This window comes from Thamnophis elegans, chromosome 10 (assembly GCF_009769535.1).
Source record: "Thamnophis elegans isolate rThaEle1 chromosome 10, rThaEle1.pri, whole genome shotgun sequence".
NCBI classification, from domain to species: Eukaryota; Metazoa; Chordata; class Lepidosauria; order Squamata; family Colubridae; genus Thamnophis; species Thamnophis elegans.
In genome coordinates, this window is record NC_045550.1 from 52,912,323 (window position 1) to 52,934,849 (window position 22,527).

At 38.9% G+C, this 22,527-nt stretch overlaps 1 protein-coding gene across 1 annotated transcript in view; it reads right to left on the bottom strand.

Annotated features, from left to right (window-relative positions):
* The window catches only part of GOLIM4 (golgi integral membrane protein 4), a 76,682-nt gene extending 57,117 nt beyond the window's left edge, over positions 1–19,565 (bottom strand). Inside the window, 1 exon segment of the mRNA XM_032224979.1 lies at positions 18,694–19,565. Coding sequence (XP_032080870.1) covers positions 18,694–18,880 — 187 coding nt within the window. The 5' untranslated portion in view covers positions 18,881–19,565.
* Between the last annotated feature and the right edge of the window lie 2,962 nt (positions 19,566–22,527).

Below are 22,527 nucleotides of genomic sequence, written 5' to 3' on the forward strand. Positions count from 1 at the left end.
TGGATTCCTGTGATATATATGGTTCATGAGCATTGAACACTGAGCCTAGTTCAAGAATCCTAGGCTGGGAAAAAGAGATTTTGAATTTGAAACATCCTGTTTCTGAACTTTTGCTTCAGTTCTGAAATTAGCTGTCCTTGAGACTTTTGAAATTTGAAGTAGAAATTTCTGGAGTTCAGAACAGTCTCCAAATGCTTGAAATGGTCCGTTTTGCATTTGAAACACCATCCTGCATCAGTCCAGCGGTTTAGAGCTTAAAAGAAGATGTACTGCGCTCACAACAGAGAGTTAGAAATTTGAAAATGTCTTAATTTGAAACATTCTCTACATTACTAGAGAAAACAGAGTATTCTCTAGACTATCCATTTAAGATGCAGACTTATCAATGGTTTCTGCTGTGTTGCTTTGTACTCTTGCAAACTATCAGTTGTAGATAACTATGCTTCGTTCAAATTTTCCATATGACTCCAACGAAATTGTGTAAGTGCAGATGAACTGGAGAAACAGGATATCACTACTAGTTTTATGAAAACTACTAATTTCCCTTGCAGAGGTCTAAATCTGTAAATCATTCTTACTAAAGAGATAAAGGCTGAAAGGAATGGAGTGGGTCCTGCTTCTACAACTCTATTTCTGTATGTAAATTAATATAATCCTGCACCACTTTAGAATCAAAACAATTCACTCAGTTCAGAGTTCTCAATGCAACATGGAAGTTTTCAACTATATGATGAAAATATCATATTGATAAAAATATCAGTAGCATACGGCTAGATATGTAATTCAAAAGGACCAACGTTATCAGAACATCATGGGGTACTCATAAAGGGACTCTGAATGAACAAATAATATCAAAGCTTGATGTCTTTTTTCATTTATGTTAGCTATATCTTTTTGCTACTGGAATACGCCATATAATTATCTAGTTCAATTCAATTCAATTAAAGGTCAGGGTCTTTAGTATTTCATTAAATGATCAGAGCTGATTTTGGCTATCCCCATCCTACATAAATCTCAAGACATTGACTTATCAGTGAAGTTCTGACCATGCATATTTTTAAAGTCACACCATATTCTGCTCAAACAAAATATTTGAAAGCCTCTACAAGCAGGTCATTGATGGCTATCAGTCCAAAAATCATACAACGCCATTTCTAGAACTCTGAGCATTCAACAATCCAATTAAAGAACAATGGAGGTGGTCTGGAACAACAGTGAATCCTCCTAGGAGTTACTATCTTGACAAAATCATTCCAAAAGCACAGCATAAACCCACACAGGAATTCACAAAGAACGTCTAGGATCTGCAGGGCTCTCTTATCTTGGCTGAATGTTTACAACTCCATCATCAGAATAGCACTAAGTAATGATTCATAAAGAGTAAGAAGGGAGAAGCCATAGTTCACTTAGAAGAACGCTGTTGTTCATCTTAACTTTTTCAAAAAGGCTACTGGATTATCTTCCAGACTTCTAAAGGAATATTCTATATATAGATGAGCCCAAAGTAAAAAAAAGGACTCCCTTGATGTAATGTATATTAGAACCCAAGCATTAAATTGGACAATAAGAACTTTATAATAAACTGTCAGTTGTGGGGATGGTCATATCATGGTTTAGGGATGCCAAGCTTTTTTGGAACTGAAAAAACTTATTATTTTTTTAATATAATTTTTATAAAAACTTTCAAATAAGAAGATATAAACTAACAGAACCGAATATAAAGTAGAGGGAAAGAAAGAAATCAAAGTAAAATCAAAAAGTAAGAAAATTAGATACAAAAAAGATATAATGAAGTGGCTTCATTATATCTTTTCATAGCAGTTACAAGTATAGATATATATTTAACTTCTCTTTCTAAAATGCCATCCTATTACTCTTCTTCCTATAATATACCATATCTAATCACCAAAACCATGAATCATAAATGAATTTTTTTTCATTTTTACACAAATAGCTTTTAAGAGGTTACTACTCATCAATAAATGTAGGTAGTACATTTTCTATGCAATCAATGAATTTATTCATTTCAGCAAAATCTGTTGACTTTACCAAAATAAATTCTTATTATAGAACTTTGCTCTGTATTAAAGAATTTCACAGGAGAATATTAGGATTTCTACCTATCAGCAAATGGGTGATATATCCCAGATGTACAAGCAAATCTAAATAAAGTAAATTAAAAGTAAATGTTTTAGAATAATCAAATCCAAATCCAGACCTAAATGCCCTTGAAATGTTGAATAGGATCTGAAATGAATAGTTCATTTTAGAAAATCTTAAAAATATTACTGGTTTGAAGCTATTTGCCACTGAAAAGGGGGACGACATTTCTACATAGTGTTCTGAAATAACTGTTTGTCAGTTACAGGAAATCTTCAGTCAAAGTTATTGCAGCCGAATATGGTGCAACTATAATTCCTTAAGCTTTCAAACCAGCACATTACATGTTGGACAAAGGTTTGTTTCAACTTTGGTGTCATTTGCTCACTTAGATTCGATTTATAGATGAACTAACATGAAGCTCTAATAACATTTGGTGAGAAATTCAGAAGGGAGCAAAAAATAATAATAATTCACAAATCTTAAAATCCCCTTTTCTGTTGATTTCATGTTTATATTCCACGCAACTTTGTAGGAGCAGAAAGTTGTACTGCACCAAGGAAGATACTGGTATGCAGATTCTACCTTTGTACAGTTTATGAAATACTACAAAATCTGCTTCTTGGAATGTTTCTAAAGTTTGACATATATTGTACTTTATTGTTATATTTTTTATTTTCATTTTAATGGAGATTTCAATAGACAAGTTTTACTGAAGTATGAAAAGCTTTTTTTCTTAGCCTTCATCTATCAAAAGTCCCTTCTAATTTTCCCTCCCACCTAACAAACTAATAATTAATTCAAAAAGAATATTTATTCTGAGTACAACACAAAATACAATATTGCTGCATTAACCTCTTTGCATGTACAGCTCATTAGATCACTGCAGATTTAAAAGAGTGCTGTAGATTGAACCTAATAATTATCACATCTTTTAAATATATTTTTTTAGGATAAATCCTGAAATGCTTATGAATTTTGCTTGAGAATAAACACTTCTAAAATCAGTATTAGATAGATGTATCTACTGTGTATACGCTTTAATCCCCACACAAAAACAGAAACAAACAGGCCATCTATAAAAGCAGGATCTCTGTTTCCCCAAAATTTTCCACTTGGCAAAAGGATCTCCTGAAAACCAAGAGCTTATTCATCCCTTTCACATTCTCCTTTCTCCCTGCTACAAGGCATGGCCAAGTTCTTCAGCCGTAGGGATTTTCTATAATTACAGATTATATAATTATATACAATTCTATAATTATAGATTTCTATAATTATATTGCCATCTGAAAGTCAGATATCAAATTCACGGAACAGATAAGATTTAATTTACTATTTCATATAAATTTCATGAAATGACATTCATTCAAAATGAATGAAGAAAAGGTTTTAGAAGAAAATAAATAAAAATAAGGAAAATGCAAGAAGGCTAGGTCTATTGCAACCTTTTCGGCACCAAGAGCCGAAACAGAAGCGCGCAGGCGTGCCAGAAACTGGAAGAGCAGCCACCCGGTGCGCATACACATGTTGGGAAGATGGAATTCCAGTTTCCGGCATGTGCATACGCACCAGCCAGCTGGTCTTCGCATGTGCATGCCTGCCAGAAACCAGAAGATCATGCACATGCCAGAAACCAGAAGATCAGCTTCCCAGTGGGGGCATGCGCACCAGGTGGCTGCTCTTCTGGTTCCCAGCACTCTTGCACACATGGAGACCAGCTGGCCAGTGTGTCGGAACCTGGAAGAGCAACGGGCAACGGCTCGCGTGCCCGGAGAGATGGCTCTGCGTACCATAGGTTTGCCTTCACGGGTCTATTGGTTAGGAAGGCCTGATTGAGATCCTATGGGGTAACAAACAAGAGGGTGTCTTTAAAAGGAGGCAATATCCTTAGCACATGTCTTAGAGACAGGAAATCTCAGACTAAGTCTACAATATCTCCAGATAGGAATCGAAAACTCTTTTCTGAAAGCAGACCTAATACTGAACCAATTATCTGCCTCATAAGAGCAGTCCTGCTAGAGTAGGATTAGAGCAACAACCATCTTAACACAGTATTTTTTTCCCTTTCTGTTATACCTGAAGATGGAGACATGGATATATATATCTCCTTTTCATTATTGCTCCCCACAACTGGAATTTTGAGTCATATAGTTTAGAGGTACATAAACTTTTAAGACTAAAGTCTGTCCTCCATGAAATTAGTTAATCTCTCTTTAAAACAATCCTACTTACTGACCATCAGCATGTCTTGTGCTAATGACATTCACAGTTTAATAATTCAATGTATGAAGTATGGGTGGGTTTTGTGTGTGTGTGTTTGTGTAAAAACTCTTACCCTGTTTGTCACCTTTCCAAGGAAAACAAGCTGGCAAACATAGAACATAAATATGATCTAATAAGATTTACCATTACCTACTGACCCTGAAGTGAACAGGTTGAAAAGAGTCTGGCAAACACTGGACACAAATATGATGTAATAAGATTTATCACTTATATCACTTTATCACTTACATTTATCATTATAAATAACCCTGAAGTGAACAGGTTTTAATTTAGCTCTGATTAAGCCCTCAACCACTGCTTTCTAGAAAATGGAGTTCAAGTAGGTTTTGTTGACTTATTCCAAGGTACAAGGTTTCTAGGAGTTTGTAACACTGAAAGAACATCTTTAGACCAATAAAGTAGGATTGATTGGTTGACTGTACCTTAGCAAGTGTATTTTAGGAGTATGTCTAGATCAAACCAAGTTTCCCCAAAAGTAAGACAAGATCTTATTTTCTTTTGATCCCCAAAATAAATGCTTGGCCTTATTTTCGGGGAGGTCTTATTGTTTTTGAGGTGCAGGAAGGGGTGAGCATGATCATCTCATGGCTGCTGCTGTGTTGCAATATTTTCAGGGAGGGCTTATTTTAGCGCATGCGCTCAAAAGCCTGATTCGTTGCAATATTAGATTATCTGGGGAGGTCTTATTTTCAGGAAAATGGTATATATGGTAGGTTGACAGTCAGTTCTGAAATACATCTTTTCTTGTGAGGCACAAAACTGTTTTTTAATGTTTTATTTATTTACCATCGTGACTCTGAAGAGCGTACAATAGCTGAAAAATATAAGAACAGTGAATACAAATATATATAAAAACCCTGGTAATATATTATATTATTATATTGTATTATATTATATTATATTATATTAATTATATTTATATATAAATAAAAACAAAATACAATGAAAATGGAGGAAGAATAAGAAATGCCCTCCTTAACAGTGTCTCCAATTCCTTCGCCTGGTCACCTAGCCTGGTCTTGAGGATCTTACCAAATGTCAAAAGGGATGAGGCCAATCTAATTTCAGGGGGAAGGATGTTCCATAAAGTAGACCTCACCAAATGTAGATCGCTGGCCAATGGTACCTGTAGCAAGATCTCTGCAAGATCTGATGGGTCAGACTAATAGAAGCACCAAAATGTTGATAAGCTACTTTCTCGTATGATATAATAATGAACTAACCTCTACTGCTGCTATTGTTTCTTGGCTCAGGCCTTCTTTGCAAAGGATTGGTGACAAAGACAAAACCTCAAGAAAGATGTGGTTCTTGCTATCTAAAAACGGTTACAGCCACTTCCTTAATGCAGGTCCTATTGCAAGATAAAGGGGGAGGCAAAAAACAACAACAACAACAACCCTTAAACCCTTAAGACCACAACTGGTTAGAGCTATCAATTTGTTCCATTGGTGATGAAAGTTAATGACATTCAGGACAAACATTGGTTCCCATCTGTTCCTATTTTGGAACAGATAAAAGCGAAGAAAATCAAGCAGCTTGATTGGCAAACCGAATACTTCTCTCCACAAAATAAATAAATCTATCTATCTATCTATCTATCTATCTATCTATCTATCTATCTATCTATCTATCTATCTATCCCTCCCTCTTTCTATTTACCTCTGTCTCTCTCCCTCTCTCTCTCTGTCGTCTACGATTCAAATCCTCATCTTAAGTGCTTCTGCAAAATTAATCACAATACAAAAGGCATGTTAAAACATCCATTTTTCAATTTAAGTTAAATGTTTAAAATTATAAAGAGCTGAAAAGCACACATTTACTTGGTCTTCTAAGGCCCTGAATGCAAGTTTAAAACGCCCTGGAGTGCGGTACTTTTCCCATTACAGGGTAGATTGTGGAGAATTGTTCAAAAGTCTTCTCAAATGGAAAAAGTTTTTTGTCCCACACAACTGAGAGTTTATATAAAATTATATTAGTGTTGTTTTTTTAACGGAAATGGGAAGATACTTAAAGACTTGTTTGTTATTTTTCTGTTTGCCATTACTCCAAAGCATTACACTAACAACCTGCACTTCCCAAAGAACAAGAATTGTTCACCACTACTTCCCCACATTTAACCGAAGCATGGAAATTTAGTGTGGCTATATATGTTTCTGAAGAGATAGATAGGGGATTCATTATTTGGCACCGTGGCTACTTTTTCATTAAACCAAACATAAGAACACCACATTCCTTCTAGAAGAATTTTAGCAAAGTTTTTTTCTCTTTAAAACAAATGTCAAAAAGAGATTCTCTTTAATTAAGAAAACTCATAGATTCTTTTTTTTAAAGGAGAGTCTTTCTGTACAGCACTATTAAAATAGAATCCTACTGAAGGCTTAAATGTCAGTTCTGACTGCCTAAGTTCATTACATTTCTGGCTTTTAAAAATAAGCAGCACAGTAAGCTCAAGACATTACCACATATTTATTCCCACTTTGCTCTGATCTCCTGTGAAGAAAAGAATAAAGCAAAAACGCCAAAGATAACTATAACTTCCCAGTTCATTTCAATGGAGATATGTGGGATTAGACTATGAAAAAGACTATCAGTATAAGCCTCATCTTAAAAACTATTGGTCAAATTTCATCTTCTCTTGGGAGAACATTCTATGTAATTGTGTTCATTTTAGTTACCTGCACATCAGGAGATTTCAAGAAATTATCTTTTCTAGGATTTTCCCATGTATTGATGTCAAGCTGATTTGTCTGTAGTACCTGGTTTCCTTTTTTTCCTGATTTTTGGAAAATTGGAACCACTACAACACTTTTCCAGTCCTCTGGTATTCCCAGGATCTTTTATAAGGATCACTAACAGAGGTTAGGGCTACAAGAATCAACTCTTCAGTTCGTGTCTGTAGGAAGTTAGCATCCACCCCTCTCTTAGAAAAATGAAATATTTAGGAAATTTTAAAAGGCCAGAATATTTCCCCTAAAAGGGAAGCAGAAACTCAGCCCGCCTAGCTTCTGTCAATGAGCCATTAAGGCCTGAGCAGGTTTATTTTACATAACAAAGATCTACCTCCTTCAGACAGAGCCATAGGAGGAATTGCCGAAAGCCCCTTCATTATATCACCCAGCAAGGTTCAACCAAGCCTGGGACACAAACACAACCTACAAGGTTACCCCTGCATGACCCCAAGGGAGTCTGGCAACCAATCAGAATACAAGCTCAAATTCAAAAGCCCAGAGAGGGCATGAAACCTAGGCATTCTCAGCATCACTTCCCTTTTTGCCCAGCATCCCCAGCCATGTGATCCTGTTCATCATTAAACCATCTTTCCAAACAGCCACCATGTTTCTACCCACTTGCAACTGAACCCAGATGGACATTTCTTCCAACATGTTGTTGAAGTTTTACTCCTAGTTGCATTCCTTTTAGCAGTCATCCGGAAACAGGAAAATCCTATTTATAGCAGCTGTTTCATGTCAACTTCCAAGATCAGGGTTACTAAACATGAGCTGCAAATATCCAGGCAACTATAGATTCAGATTTCTCTGAAATCTTGTGCTGCCACTTCATAGTTGTGTAGATTGTTGCACCCCAAATCTGGTAGCAATACCCATTACAGACCGCCTACTGCCTCCACTAGACCGATACGATTGCATAGATTAGGCCTCCTCCGAATTCCATCATCCAGCCAGGGTAGACTGGCAACTACCCGGAGGAGAGCCTTCTCGGTGGCTGCTCCGACCCTCTGGAACGAACTCCCCGTGGAGATTCGGACCCTCACCACCCTCCAATCCTTCTGCGCCGCTTTAAAGATCTGGCTGTCCGGGCTGGCCTGGGGTTAAGATTCTAACCCCACTCGAATTGTGTGACTGTTGTGTTTTCTTTTAATATGTTGTATTGTCTTCATGTTGGAACATTGTTTGTCCTCCCCCCCCCCTTTTTTTGAACTGTGAGCCGCCCTGAGTCCCCCCAGGGAAAAGGGCGGCATACAAATAAAGGGAAAATGAAAAAAAAATGGAAATTCCCTGGCTTTAAAAGATGGCTTATTTCTGCCATCTTTCTACATCTGCACAATATACAGATGCATCTAAAAAAAGTATTGGTATCCCTCCGCTTCTTCTCTATTTCCCCAATTTTCTGTGAAATCATTTGAAACCAATTCAAGTGTATAGCATCTGCCTTTCTTTATTCCATAGTCCATAGAGCAGGCACATTGCTTTTGATGTCTGACTTCACATATTCTTGTAAACAATAAAGCAAATGAAAATGTCATTCCTGCGCTATAAGACACATCAGGGAGTAATCTCAACAATTTGCTCTGTTGGAATTGAATGTTTTGTAATTAGTCATGCTTGTGGTGGCAGTTAGTGCTTATTACACAGTCAATAAATAACTACTTGTCTCTTCTGTAGGGTTTGTGTCTTCTGTGAGTGATAACTTTCCACTGATTGTAGAATCAGAAAAAAAAAAAGATCACCTTAGTCCAATACAGAGTTGGGTTCCTATGGGTTCGGACCGGTTTGGCTGAGTAGGTAGTAACTCGTCCTGCTACGCCCCCGAACCAGTTCTATCCTTGGCGGCGCCATCTTGATTTTTGGTTTCATGCATGGGCAGAACAATCTTCATTACAAAATGTATTTTTTCCCTTTTCTAACGTTGTGCACGTGCTCAGACCCATTTAGGTGCAAATGTGCACAAGCGGAGTGAGTACATGCACGCAAAACGTTTTGCCCGCCAAACCAGCAGTAATGCCGGCAGCAACCTCCCCTTAGTCCAATACTTTGTAAAGTGCTGAAAAACTATTTCAACCATCCATGAAAGATGGTTGTCCAGCATCTTCTTAAACATTTTTAGAGTACACTTTCCATGTGCCGAGGTGGTGCAGTGGTTAAATGCAGCACTGCAAGCTACTTCAGCTGACTGCAGTTCTGCAGTTCGGCTGTTGAAATCTCACCTGCTCAGGGTTGACTCAGCCTTCCATCCTTCCGAGGTGGGTAAAATGAGGACCCGGATTGTTGTTGGGGGCAATATGCTGACTCTGTAAACCGCTTAGAGAGGGCTGAAAGCCCTATGAAGCGGTATATAAGTCTAACTGCTATTGCTGTTGCTAAGTAGACTGTTCCACTGTTGTACAGTTCTGGCTGCCAAGAGCTTTCTCATTATATTTATGTTGCCAGGTATCAGTTGATCTTATGCCTGTTACTTCTAGTCCTAATTCCAAAATATGTTCTTTTCTGCAGGGTGTCTTGATCCCAAAGGCAAGAAACAGTGGGAGTTGGACTTTCCATATCAACTGCACAACCTTCTCTGCATTGTACATCTCTTCATGTCAGGCCTTGTCAGCAGTTTCATTCCATCCTGCTCAGATAGAATCATAGAGATGATTATACAGCCAGACTGGATTAATGTTAATATATGTTTTAACTCTTCTTAACTCAACTAGTACTTGCTTAATCAAAAACATAAGATGTAAATTGAATAAAATAAACAAGTTACTCCTGTTAAGTTTGTGTATTGTTAAGTACACGTAGCTTTTTAAAATTTATTTATGATGCTAAACTATTTTCTCGATGTACTGTTGGCACTGTACATTTCAAACTTTAAGTCAGCCTTCCACGATCAAGTCTACTGCAAATAGACTATTTATACATTAGTTGCACAAATACATTAGACTAAAGAATGTGTCTAATACAATGCAAAATATTATTTTAGTGTTGGAGACTTTCAGATGTAACAAACAGAAATTGAAAAACATTAAGGAACATGAGCCACGGTGGCTCAGTGGTTAGAGTGCAGGCCACTTCTGCTGACTGCCGGCTGCCTGCAATTTGGCAGTTTGAATCTTACCAGGCTCAAAGTTGATTCAGCCTTCCATCCTTCTAAGGTGGGTAAAATGAGGACCCAGATTTTTGGGGGGCAATATATGCTGACTGTGTAAACTGCTTAGAAGGGACTGTTAAACACTATGAAGCAGTATATAAGTCTAAGTGCTAAGTCTAAGTGCTATCAAAGTATAATTTTAGGATGCTGATTTACAAAACACAAACTTTATTTATAAATGTTTCTGTTTACAGAGATTGAGACTTAAACACAACCTCCAACTTCAGACTTGTTTTTAGGTAGACGTTAACTCCAGTCTAATACTAGCTGACTGATTTTATTAGAAACATGGTGTGGTAATTATCTAGACCTTATATGCTATCATATTTATTTTAGCTAGTCTGGGCAGGCATTTTTTTAATTCTTCCTCAAGACCAAGGACTTAAATAGGAGTGTTTCCTATTTAAAGCTGTGTAGCATGCTCATTCCAGTGCTCCAAAATTACATCAGTATCCATTTCACAAAAGAACAAGTGGTAAAGCCAGACTGGGGGGAAAAAAACATAGGGGTTATTTATAGAGGGACTTTTTTTAATCACAATCTTGCATGGAATTATATATATGCTTAACAATTGTTATTTTAATTCCACTGAAGTCTGCAAAAATATGGCATGGCATCATACCTTTTCAGTTCTTCTCTAATAATGTACTCATGTCTTAGTAAAACATAAACAAGAAGAAATACTATTTACACTTCTGCAGGCAAGACATGCTCTATAGTTAGACAAAGTATATACATTTTTGAGAGGTGAGAATGCCATTAAAAACAATCCCGAGTCAAGCTCTTATGAATAGCTATACATACTTTAGAAACTGTGGAATGGAAGATGTCTATGTATACAAAACACATTGGCCAGTGATTATGGGAATAACAAATATGCCTCCTGTCTCTACTTCCAGAGCCATGTTAATTAGTGTGTGTGTGTGTTTGTGTGTGTGTGTTTTCGTAGATTTTCACGGGTGTAGGTATGCTAGTCTTGTTGTATTCGGGACTTTTCCCGTGTAAGATTGAGATTGTCTTGGCGATGTTTCAGAGAGGTCTCACTCCCCAGCCTAGTGGCTAATACATGTATGTATGTATGTATGTATGTATGTGTATGTGTGTGTATGTATGTATGTATATGATAAAAGGAGAAGAGCCTGTGGCCTAGTGGTTAACACATCTGCCTAATATGTAATACAGCCCAGGTTCGAATCCCAGTAAGGGTATGGCTAGCTGATGAGAGCTAAATAGCTTGAAATAGATTTATACTAGTCTCCCTTTATTTATTTATCAGCACAAATGCAACACACACACACACACACATCACAGTCATGTAATTAAAATTTGGGATCCTGGGCACCTGGCATGTATTTACAATGTTTGCAGTGTCCTGGGGTGATGTGATCACCATTGGTAACCTTCCCAGGTGACTTCTAAAAAGCGAAGTCATTAGGGAAAACTGGAAATGATTCACTAAACAACTTTCTTGCCTAGCAATGGAAAATCTGTGTCCAACTGTGTCTGTAAGTTGAAAACTAGCTGTATTGTGAACTGAATGGTGTGGTCATTTTAACAAGCCAGGGTCAAAACCATTCATGATTTAGCACTATGAATGAACTAAGCCCCAGAAATGTTAACTAGGAAGCAGCTGTACAAATACACATCAGCCAACCATTAACAATCGTCCCCGACGCTTCTAAAAATAAACCTACATGTTGGTACACACATAACCGGTTATTATTTTAGTTTGATGCCAAACTGAAAAAAAAAAGAATCTAATTCATTGTAACCCAAGTGTTCTCAATGGTAGATAGCATTCCTCTCCTACTGAGCTTTCCACGGGCATAGCAGAATATACCCTTGGTTTTTGTGCTGTCATCCAGAACAGATGTTTGTGCTTAAAACATTCCTGCTGCCTTCTCTGCCTGCTCCACAATCCTCATTATCCTCAAATTATTAATGTGAACAAAAGAGACAAAGAGCAATAACCAACCCAGGAGGAAACACAGAAAATTGCAAGAGGACTGTACAAAACTCATTATTCATCACCTGATGACTGCGACATTCTTTGATAATTTGCAAATGAAAGACATTTGTATGACTGTTTGGTCAACAGAAAGCCAAAGACAGAATTCCTGAATTGGAGCACAAGTCATTGAATAATCTGAAATGGTGTGTGTTGGTGGGTGAATCAAAACTTCACCCATTCCAAAGAAGAAATGTAACAAAAAATATAAATGTGTATGTCTTTTCGCTACCATAAACACATTGAAACATAGTTGGAAAAGTGACCATCCCTCACCTCCCTTTCCAGAATTTTTGCCTCGTATTTGTCTAAACAGAAGGTTCAACAGAGCTTCGATGAGACTTTACCTAATGTATTAAGTATTAACAGATTATTTCATGAATGCCTATTCAAATAAACTGCTCTGTGATCTATGATCTTTTTCTCTCTTGACCAACCACTATGGTACAATGGCCCTGTGAGCTTATTTTGCTATGAAAATACCACCGTTGACTCCAAAAAATAGCAACTTGCCAAAGTTTCCTGTAACTAGGAAAAAAAAAATCCGGAGAAAGGACTGGTAGTTTTCCAGACTGCCGAGAACAAATTGGTAAGAAGCAAGCTGACACGTTGAATTTTAACCTTGTATGGGGACAGGACGTTCATACTCAGCAACTGCTCTCCAAATACGTTCAACAAACATGCCAAGCTGCCAGAGTGGTCCATCTGCCACATTGTCGGTTTCTAGCCAAAATATCTGTTTTATCACTTGGGGCACAGTAGTTGGATTGTACAGGTCTGTCCGTTTTCAATAATACCAGCATGTTTCAACCTGGGGTGTTGAATACGGTATATTCTATTCTAGAATATGGTACACACCTATATAAATTATATAGTAATTATTTATTAATAATATCTTGCACACGTTCTTAGACATATGCTTGAACAAAGAACAATAGCTCAAAGAATGGACATGTGTCTTCTACGCTCCCAGATATAATTTCAGCATCTTTTCTAATGGCCCCATCAGAGCCTGGTTCAGAGGAGGGGTTGGAAATGGGACCATCCAACAGGCATGGTACGTCTCCCTTGGCATGTTTGGAAAGGCCAATGGCTGAGGACAATGCTGTCCCAGGCCACTCAGGCTTTGGGGGGAGTTGGTTGACCCGAGGAAGAGTTGTCTGCCTGCAGACCCAGGGGAGGATCGTCTGATGACAGGAAGCGCTAATAGAAAACAGATCTCCTCTAATGAGGAACAGCTGCCTCATCCACTCCATCCAAGGGTACAGAGAGCTGAGTGTAGGCAAGCTCAGAGAATGGCTGCAAGTCTATTTGCCCCATTCCTCCTCACAAGGAACACCTGGAGGGGAGTGACTTAAGGAGAAGCCATGGAGAGTTAGTCTTTGCCGGGAACAATTGTTTGTTTTGGCTTACACAACCCCAGCTTTTGACTCGTGCTTTTTTGCCTTTCCTTGCTTTGAAGCAGAGGTGGGTTCCTACCAGTTTGTACCTATTCGGTAGAACCGGTTCGTCAAATCTACCGAACCGGTTAGGACAGGTTCCACCAGTTGACCCGGAAAGCAGGCCACACCTACAGAAGAGGTTCCAAAATTTTTTGAAACCCACCACTGGTCCTTGGATATGATTATTCTACACTATCATGCTCATATTTATAAAACTCAGCGCCTCTGTGAAAGGTAAGGATGACTATTGCGTTTGTGGTGCAATCAGAACATTGCATGTGTTGAAGTTGTTTTAATGCAAACCAAAGATGCCTTTTAAAAAACAAGTTTACACCATATTCTTATGCATGCCAGTGCTGTGTGTGAGGTAATTTAAGGTGGTTCTGACAAGTGTCATTGGCATCTTCATATCCGGTCACATGGGCGGCAAGCCACTCCCATCTGGTCACATGGGCGGCAAGCCACTCCCATTTGGTCATAGGGTGGCAAGCCACTCCCACAAAGGAGGCCACACCCACAGAGTAGGTTTTTGAATTTTTGAAACCCACCACTGCTTTGAAGACTGTTTTTCGCCTTTTGCTTTGCCTAGCCTTGACTGCTTTGCCCTTAGAACTTCCTCTTCTCTTTTCTTTGTCTGTGCCCTGAGGACTGCCATTTGTTGTGTGCCTGGACTCTGCTTTGTGGACTCGCTTAGCCGGATGAACCAGACTTGGAAGACCTGGACGGCGTCCTGTGAGCGTGCTCCTACTCTGTGGACTTTACTTGTGTCCTTTTTATGATAACATTGACTCTCCAAAATAATTCACCCAAAATCTTTAAGATGTCGATCATCTACAGTAGCATACAAAATTATTTTACCATACTTGTTTTAAACAAGAGCTTGTCTAAGAAAGCCAAAATATTCTAACATGATTATCTCATGGAATTCTAGTAATTTTTAAATTATGTTTATTTAATTCTTGCTGATGTGACATAGGAATGTTACCCTTGCCCTACTGCCAATCTACACACTCAGGTCGTCAGAACTAAGACAGAAAACATCATTCTTATCAAGCATGTATGTCTATGGATGGTTACATTAAAAAATTGAAAACTCATGGATTGACTTTCTAACTGGATTGCAATAGAACCTGACGCAATAATTGTCAGATCTATTAGTACCGTAACTAAATTAATTGAGATTCTGTATGCAATGTTTTTGGAAAAACAGCTCTATGCCATATATATATAAAGGCTGAAAATTACTATAATTACTAGTATGGCTCTAATAATTAATGCTTTAACTATATTAATTACTGTATGTTTTGACCTCCAAAAATGCATTTCCAATATTCATCTCCAACACAATTGATTTTCACAAGATGCGATATCAATGTTTATATGCTTTATGTCAGTACTAAATGGAAATTCCAATATCCCAATTCCAAAATTCCAATGTAATTATGCTTTTAGATTCCACTTCTCAACATTGCTTTATGGAACATTAATTTTCACAAACGCATTAGAGATTAACAATCTTTCATTATAACATCATGTCATTAGCCAGCAAGCAAAATTGATCACTAGAACCATATTTTTCCCAGCAGATTGACTTGGCTTAAATACTTTAGGAAATCTAGATGAAATCTTATTTCAATATGCCTCTTTTTAAATGGCCAAATATCTGATGATTCACAATTATCAAATATGTATTTATTCCATTAATTTGAACTCGTAATCTCATAAATTCTAAAGTAATGATACAATGATGTATTACACATCTAAAAATATATGTATGTTTATTCAGTTATCTGATTCAGTTTAACAAGCCTTATTTTTAGGCAGCTATGTATAATGGATCCGAGTCTGCAAATATTTGGAGCAACCCCCAATAACCCTTGCTTTTAAACACGTGAGCCAGGATAGAGGGAAATTGGAGACTGGCAAAATCTGAACATATTACTAATCCCAAGTGCAAAATATTATACGAATGTCAGTAATTTACAACTCTACTGCAATAGATTCTACTTGGGCCTACCTTTGGAGATTACCTGGAAGCTGCAGTTGATACAAAATGTAACAGATTATTGCTAGAGTAATCCTTGTGAGGGTAAAATAACACTTATACTGGAGTTGCTTCATTAGTTGCTTGTACATTTCCAGGCCCAAATCAATGGTTCACTATTTTTAAAGTCTTTTGTAGTGCAGCACTGGGAAGTATCAGGTATACTCTTGTTAAGATTACTGGTCTGGTTCAATCATCTAGGGAAGGTCTATAGGGAGTCTCTTCTCCTCGTGAGGTGCATAGAGTGTAGACAATATGACATGCTTTTTCCATTGTAGTCCCCAAAAGTATGTGTCACCTCCCCCATGTCGACTGTCCAAAGCAATTTAATCAATTTATTTCAATGAGCCCTAGCTGGTTAAAAACATTTCCTTATGTTTTTGATTGGAGTATTATTGTTAAGGTTTTATTTTTTAATTCCTTTTTGCTATGGTATGCTACCCAGAATTTCTTGCAGTTGGGGCAGATTACAAGTACTATCAAGAAATAGAGCTGTAAATTTGAATTACAGGCTACCCTATGTAATTCTGAAGTTGGCCAGTCTCCAAACTAAATAGATTAGAAGATAGATAGATAGATAGATAGATAGATAGATAGATAGATAGATAGATAGATAGATAATTAAGATTGTTCATAAAGCCATTCAGCAGCTAGTTGCTAAACTCCCATATCTAATGCATATCCAGGATCATCATAACAATAAAACAAAGGAGAAAGGGATGGTTATTAACACACACACCCATCTCTGAAGGTATTTAAAAGCCCCTACTTTTGGCACATCTGGTTTCAGAGAAACGAGATTCTTTAGTTTGAAACAATCCAATTCTTATCAAAATACTACTTCTCTTCAATATTTGGAAGGCAGCCTTTAGGGCATTTACACAGACTGAATTCAGAAAACATGATAAACCCAGGTTTGGGTTTTAAATGCATTTATTGAATGAATTTGCCAACCTAGCAGTTTAAAAGCACTTAAATGCGAGTAGATAAATAGATACCACTTCAGTGGGAAGGTAACAGCGCTCTGTGATGTCATGCTGACCACATGACCACGGAAATGTGTTCGGATAGCACTGGCTAAATGGCCTTGAAATGAGTACAGCCCCCTATAGTCAACAATGACTAGCGGACTAAAATCCACAGACCCTATTTTACCTTTTTATTGAATGAATTACAACTGGTAGATTTCTACAACATATCAAATCACAATTCATTATTCAGAAACCACAATAGTAAAGATCAAATAAAATTAAAAATAAAGTTAAATTTAACAGAATGGATGACGTGAGAAACAAACTGATCTGTTTCCCACATTATTTGACTGTTGATTTTGGCCAAATGAAATCTGATATATTCAATTTTGCTGAGGATCCTCTTAAACATTTTTCTGCAAATTTTAGTTTCTACATTTTTTTTACGGCAGGCTACTTTCAAGATCACTAACTTTTGAGTTCCTGAGAAATCTGTATTATCCAGAAAGTACAGGGAGGGCAGAAGGAGGGAGGGAGAGAGAGAGAATATAGGTAGTCTTTGACTTAAAAAAACAGTTCATGTTCAAAGTTCCAACAGCTCTGAAAAAAGTGACTTATGACCATTTTTCACACTTACAACTGTTGCAGGATCCCTATGGTCAAATCATCAAAATTCAGATGCTTGGCAATTGGTTCATATTTATGATGGCTGCAGTGTCCTGGGGTCATGTGATCAACTTTTGGGACCTTCCAACAAGAAAAGTCAATGGGGAATCCAGATTCACTTAACAACCCTGTTAGTAACTTAACAAATGCAATGATTCACTCAACAACTGTGGCAATAAAAAATCTTAAAATGGGGCCAACTCACTTTAAACATTTTTCACTTAGTAACATAAATGTTGGGCTCAGTTGTGGTCATAACTCGAGGACTACCTGACCACTGGTAATGGTATCTACTTGGATAATGAAACACTTGCAAGAAAACAACGAAGCTCAGAGAGCACCAAAGACTGCAATATATAGATGTATATTTCATAAGAAGGGAATATTCAGCAATTGTCCTCTGTCAATTAGGCATTTTGGCATCATCTAATTCTAACAATTCTTCAGCAGATGGCAGCACCTAGTCTGCTTTGGCTGATCAGAAAATATGCTTTTTCAACACTGCTTGGCGCTACCAGGCACTTGAATAGGAGCTAGTTTAGCAATTTTTTGAGCTGTTGGCTAGACTAAAAAGTAAAAATAAGAAAGCAGTTGCAAATTATTCCTATTATGTGTCCAGAGCATGAATACAGTCTCAAGAAGTCAAACTCAACTTGAAAGTGTCTTATACCTACTAAAGAAACTACGTTAGCTAATTAGTGCTAAACAATAGCAATTCTTACACAATACAGAGATAATTTAAGGACTTGTCTATTGTAAGATATGACAGATCTCAAGATGATTCTAAAAGAGAATCTAAATTTCTAGATGCTACTGATTCCATTGCCATTTTCAAGTGAAACTAAGAACAAGGTGAACACTTCAAAAGATTGACCTGACTTCTGAATTATGTCTATCAAAGGCTATGAGATACAGTTTGCTACATGGAATTTCACTACGCCCTCAGCTCTACTAATGTAAAAGAGCAACAAATTAGAACTTGACAGAAAAGAACTAATTTGTAAGCCAACAGGCTTTGTGCACACCAACAAAGAGTTGCTTGTCCACATGTTGTTGTTGTTTTTTTGTTAATTTCATCACTGGCGTCAGCAACCTCACAAGACTAACCCACCTGCCGGGACCCCAAAAACTCAAAGGAGTAAGTTCTCACAGCACACTAAGTCATTTGGCTTTGGGTTAAACCAATTGAGGCATGTCAGCAAACTATGGCGAAGCCATGGTGCAATGGGGAGCATGCAGCCCAAGTCAACCAGGTGGGAAGCAGGTGGAGCTTCTGAAGGAGCTCTCCAAGGTAGGAGCAAACTTTACCTTGCAACTGTGCCGAGAGGGACTCTTGATGCTGCTGGTACTTGAGGGCCACAGCTTCCGCCTTCCTCAGCTGGTTCTGCAACTCGTAGTAGAGCATCGCCCCGTAGATGAAGCCAAACACCACGGTGAGGAGCAAGAGGGACTGCAGGATCCGCTTCTGTTTTCGGGAACACATCCCGTTTCCCATAGTCCCTACCTTGGAGGTGGGGACCCAAGTCGATGTCCACCTAGGACTTCAGCAGCATCAGGACACAACATGAACCAGGGAAATAACCTCAAGGACTAGTTGGTTCCCGCACGGCTGCTGCCATAGGCCCTGGTGCAAACTTTGACCAGCTTATTACAACCCCTGCCAGGAATTCAAGGTCATAGCAAGCCAGCTTTGCAAAGAGGGATGCGGGTTCCCCAGGAGATCAGGCGAAGGGAGGGCCAGGTTCAACCGGGCATCCGAAAGGGAGACGTCCCCAGCAGGGCTCGGACTGGAGATGCAAGTTCAGAAGGAGCGGGACGTCTCCAGGCAGGCTCGTCCTTGCTTCATCAATTCCTCTGCCGGGTTTCAAGGTGAACCATCAACCAGCGTTGCTGCTGGGGACGGTTCCCCCCCTTCGGGACTGGAGAGGCTCTCGCTTTTGGCAGGGATGGGTGGAAGGCGAGAGGATCTTCGAATAGCGCCTTTTCCCCGTTAAAGTTACTTTTCTGTGTGTGTGTTGGTACCAAACTACCCCAAAGGTAGCTTTTCTCCGCCGGTTCTCCGCCTTCGCTTTATATTTTTTTCGGACACCATTCAAACCCCGTACTTACGTGTCACCTCCGCTGCCGGGCTGCCTCCCCCTTCCCCCCCCACCCTTCTAGCGGGATCCCTGAAGGAAGTCCCGCTCCGGCCGCCGCCTCATTGGGCGCAGCCTCTGGATACTCCCCTCCTCTCGGAGAAGGCAGCGCGCGCGCGCATTGGGCGCTCGGCGCGTCTGTCTCGCTCTCGCGGAGAGTCCAACCCCTCCCTCCCTCCCTCCCTCCTCCTCCCGAACCCTCCCACCCGGCTTTGGAGAGAGGAGGGAAAGAGAGAGATGGGGAAGTGCGGGTGGGTGGGGCTGCTTGGTGGGAAGAGCGGAGCCGTCGCGCGCCCGGAGGATAATGTATGCAGGGGCGGGGCGAGGGAGCGCGATCTGGTTCGGCGGTTGGTGGGTCTCTTCTCTGGTTGCAAGCAGAATAACGAGAGCGGCTGCCGGTTGGGCGGAGGGCGGTGTACTTTTGTACGGGTATTGCGAACTAAGGAGGACGGCCGATATTATTGCAGCCAAGTGTTGGCTCTCTCTTTTTTTTTTTTGGCAATCTCTGGGTTGCCGACTTGGGAGGGAACCCAAATGCGTGCTTTCCAGCATTTATAGATGACGGTCTCCCAATAGTCTTGGACTCTTTTTTTTTTTTTAACGTACCATGGATTTAAAATATTATTTAGGCAGCTTCGGATTGAACCGGCAGACGTACATAAGCGCATGGATTAAAAGGGAGGGTTTGTTGTTCTATATTAATGGGTAAACGCAAAAAGTTGAGATTGGAGTGCGTTTATCTTGTGCTCAGAAGAGTTGGAAGTCAACGCCCCCTTTTCTTTCTTTTTCTATTCCCCCTTTTATTCCACAGCCTCTTTCTCCCCCACTCCCTTCCCTTAATTTTCCAATTTTTTTCTTTGTATTTTATATATAGTTTTATATATAGTTACTGCTATATATATATATATATATATATATATATATATATATATATATATATATATATATATATATATATGTTTGTTATATTATGCTGATAAATAAATAAAGGGAGACTAGTATAGATCTATAGAGAGAAAAAAAACTTGGGTATGGCTAGCTGATGAGAGCTAAATAGCTTGAAATAGATCTATACTAGTCTCCCTTTATTTATTTATCAGCATAAATATAACAAATGTAACAAAAAAGGCAACAGTAAAAAATATTGGGTTTCTGTCTGGATGGACTCTTGTGACGAGCCTAATGACAGAGAGTGGAAGTGTGACCTTCCTCCCATACTTGGGCATACCAGGGGTTGTGACTTTAAGTATATATATATATATATATATATGTATGTATGTATGTATGTATGTATGTATGTATGTATGTATGTATGTATGTATATATATATATATATATATATATATATATATATATATATATATATATATATATATATATATATATATATATAAAACCTTAATAAAAAGGAGGTTTTGCTGCACGGTCACAATGCGTTACTCCGTAATTGTAAATCATTCTGGAGTGACGCATTATGACAGTGCAGCAAAGCCTCGTTTTAGTAGTGGGCTGCTACTACTACTTAAGAGTGGAATAAGAGATGAGTTAAAAATATAAGTGGCCGGTTATAGTTCACTGATTGAGCAAAGATAGCCTTTGAACTGGAATAGTTTCCAGAAGCTTGGCTTTGCTGCACCGTTGGTGTAATTGCCATAAAAGTCATGGGTTTAAGAATTTATATATATACTAGTGTAGTAAAAGTTTAACTTTCTGCCCTGAGTTTTGTATGACACTTGTCATCGTCAGTTAATGCCTTATAAGGTAATAAATCTATTTATCTTCAAAGCATCAGTCTAAAAAAGATAAGTAAATCACATTTGTCCCAAAGATGCTTTTTCAAGAGACAACTGGACTTTCTGGTTTTTTCTTGAAGATATTTTGCTTCTCATCCAAGAAGCTTCTGCAGCTCTGACTGGATAGTGGGGAATTGAAGGATTTATACCAATGGTGAATTCATTTTTTTTTTTTACTACAGGTTATGTGGGTGTCACTTGGTGAGCGTGGCAGGGGAAGGATACTACAAAATCTCCATTCCCACCCCACTCTGGGGCCAGCCAAAGGGTGGTATTTGCTGGTTCTCTGAACTACCGTATATACTCGAGTATAGGCCGACCCGAATATAAGCCGAGGCACCTAATTTTACCACAAAAAACTGGAAAAGTTATTGACTCGAGTATAAGCCTAGGGTGGGAAATGCAGCAGCTACCGGTAAATTTCAAAAATAAAAATAGATACCAATAATGTTTTTGAATATTTATTTCAAAGAAAAACAGTAAACTAGCGGTGTATTCAATGAAATACTTCACTCACCTCATGATGCTGATGTCCCGCTGTGATGATGATGTCCTGTGCAGCCGCGGGAGCGATGTCCCGCCTCCTATGACACACGGCACAGTGATTCCTATCATTGGATCACTGTACCAGAGGAGGTGGGACATCGCTATGTGGCTGCTTGCCATAACAAGGAGGAGGTGGGACATCGTTGCAGAGCGGCAGGAGGGGGAGGAAGGGGAATCGTAAGACAGCCCTGCATTACATTAGAACGTGAGGAGGGGGGATGGTGCAGTGTGCGCTGCACGGCAAACTGACACAGAGGGAGGGGAAACTCACAGGGGCACTGGGCCATTCACGAGTGTCACCCAGCGGCATGGCCCCGCCCCTTTTTCTCCTCCATTTCGGGCAAATTTTTCACTGACTCGAGTATAAGCCGAGGCGGCTTTTTTCAGCCCAAAAAGTGGGCTGAAAAACTAGGCTTATACTCGAGTATATACAGTACTCAAAATTACTGCTACGGGTTCTCCAGAAGTTGTGAGCACCTGCTGAAATTCATCCCTGTTGTATACTCCTTGCAGATAGATGGTCATTTGCATTCTTTTAGCAGGTCATTAAGGTCACCTGGAGGTTTAGCTGTGTCCTCAGGGTCACCTGAGTGGTGCAAATGGATGTGGAGCCTTCTTGGAACTATTGAAAGGACTGTGTTGTAGATTGGAGATAGATGATGTGGTGC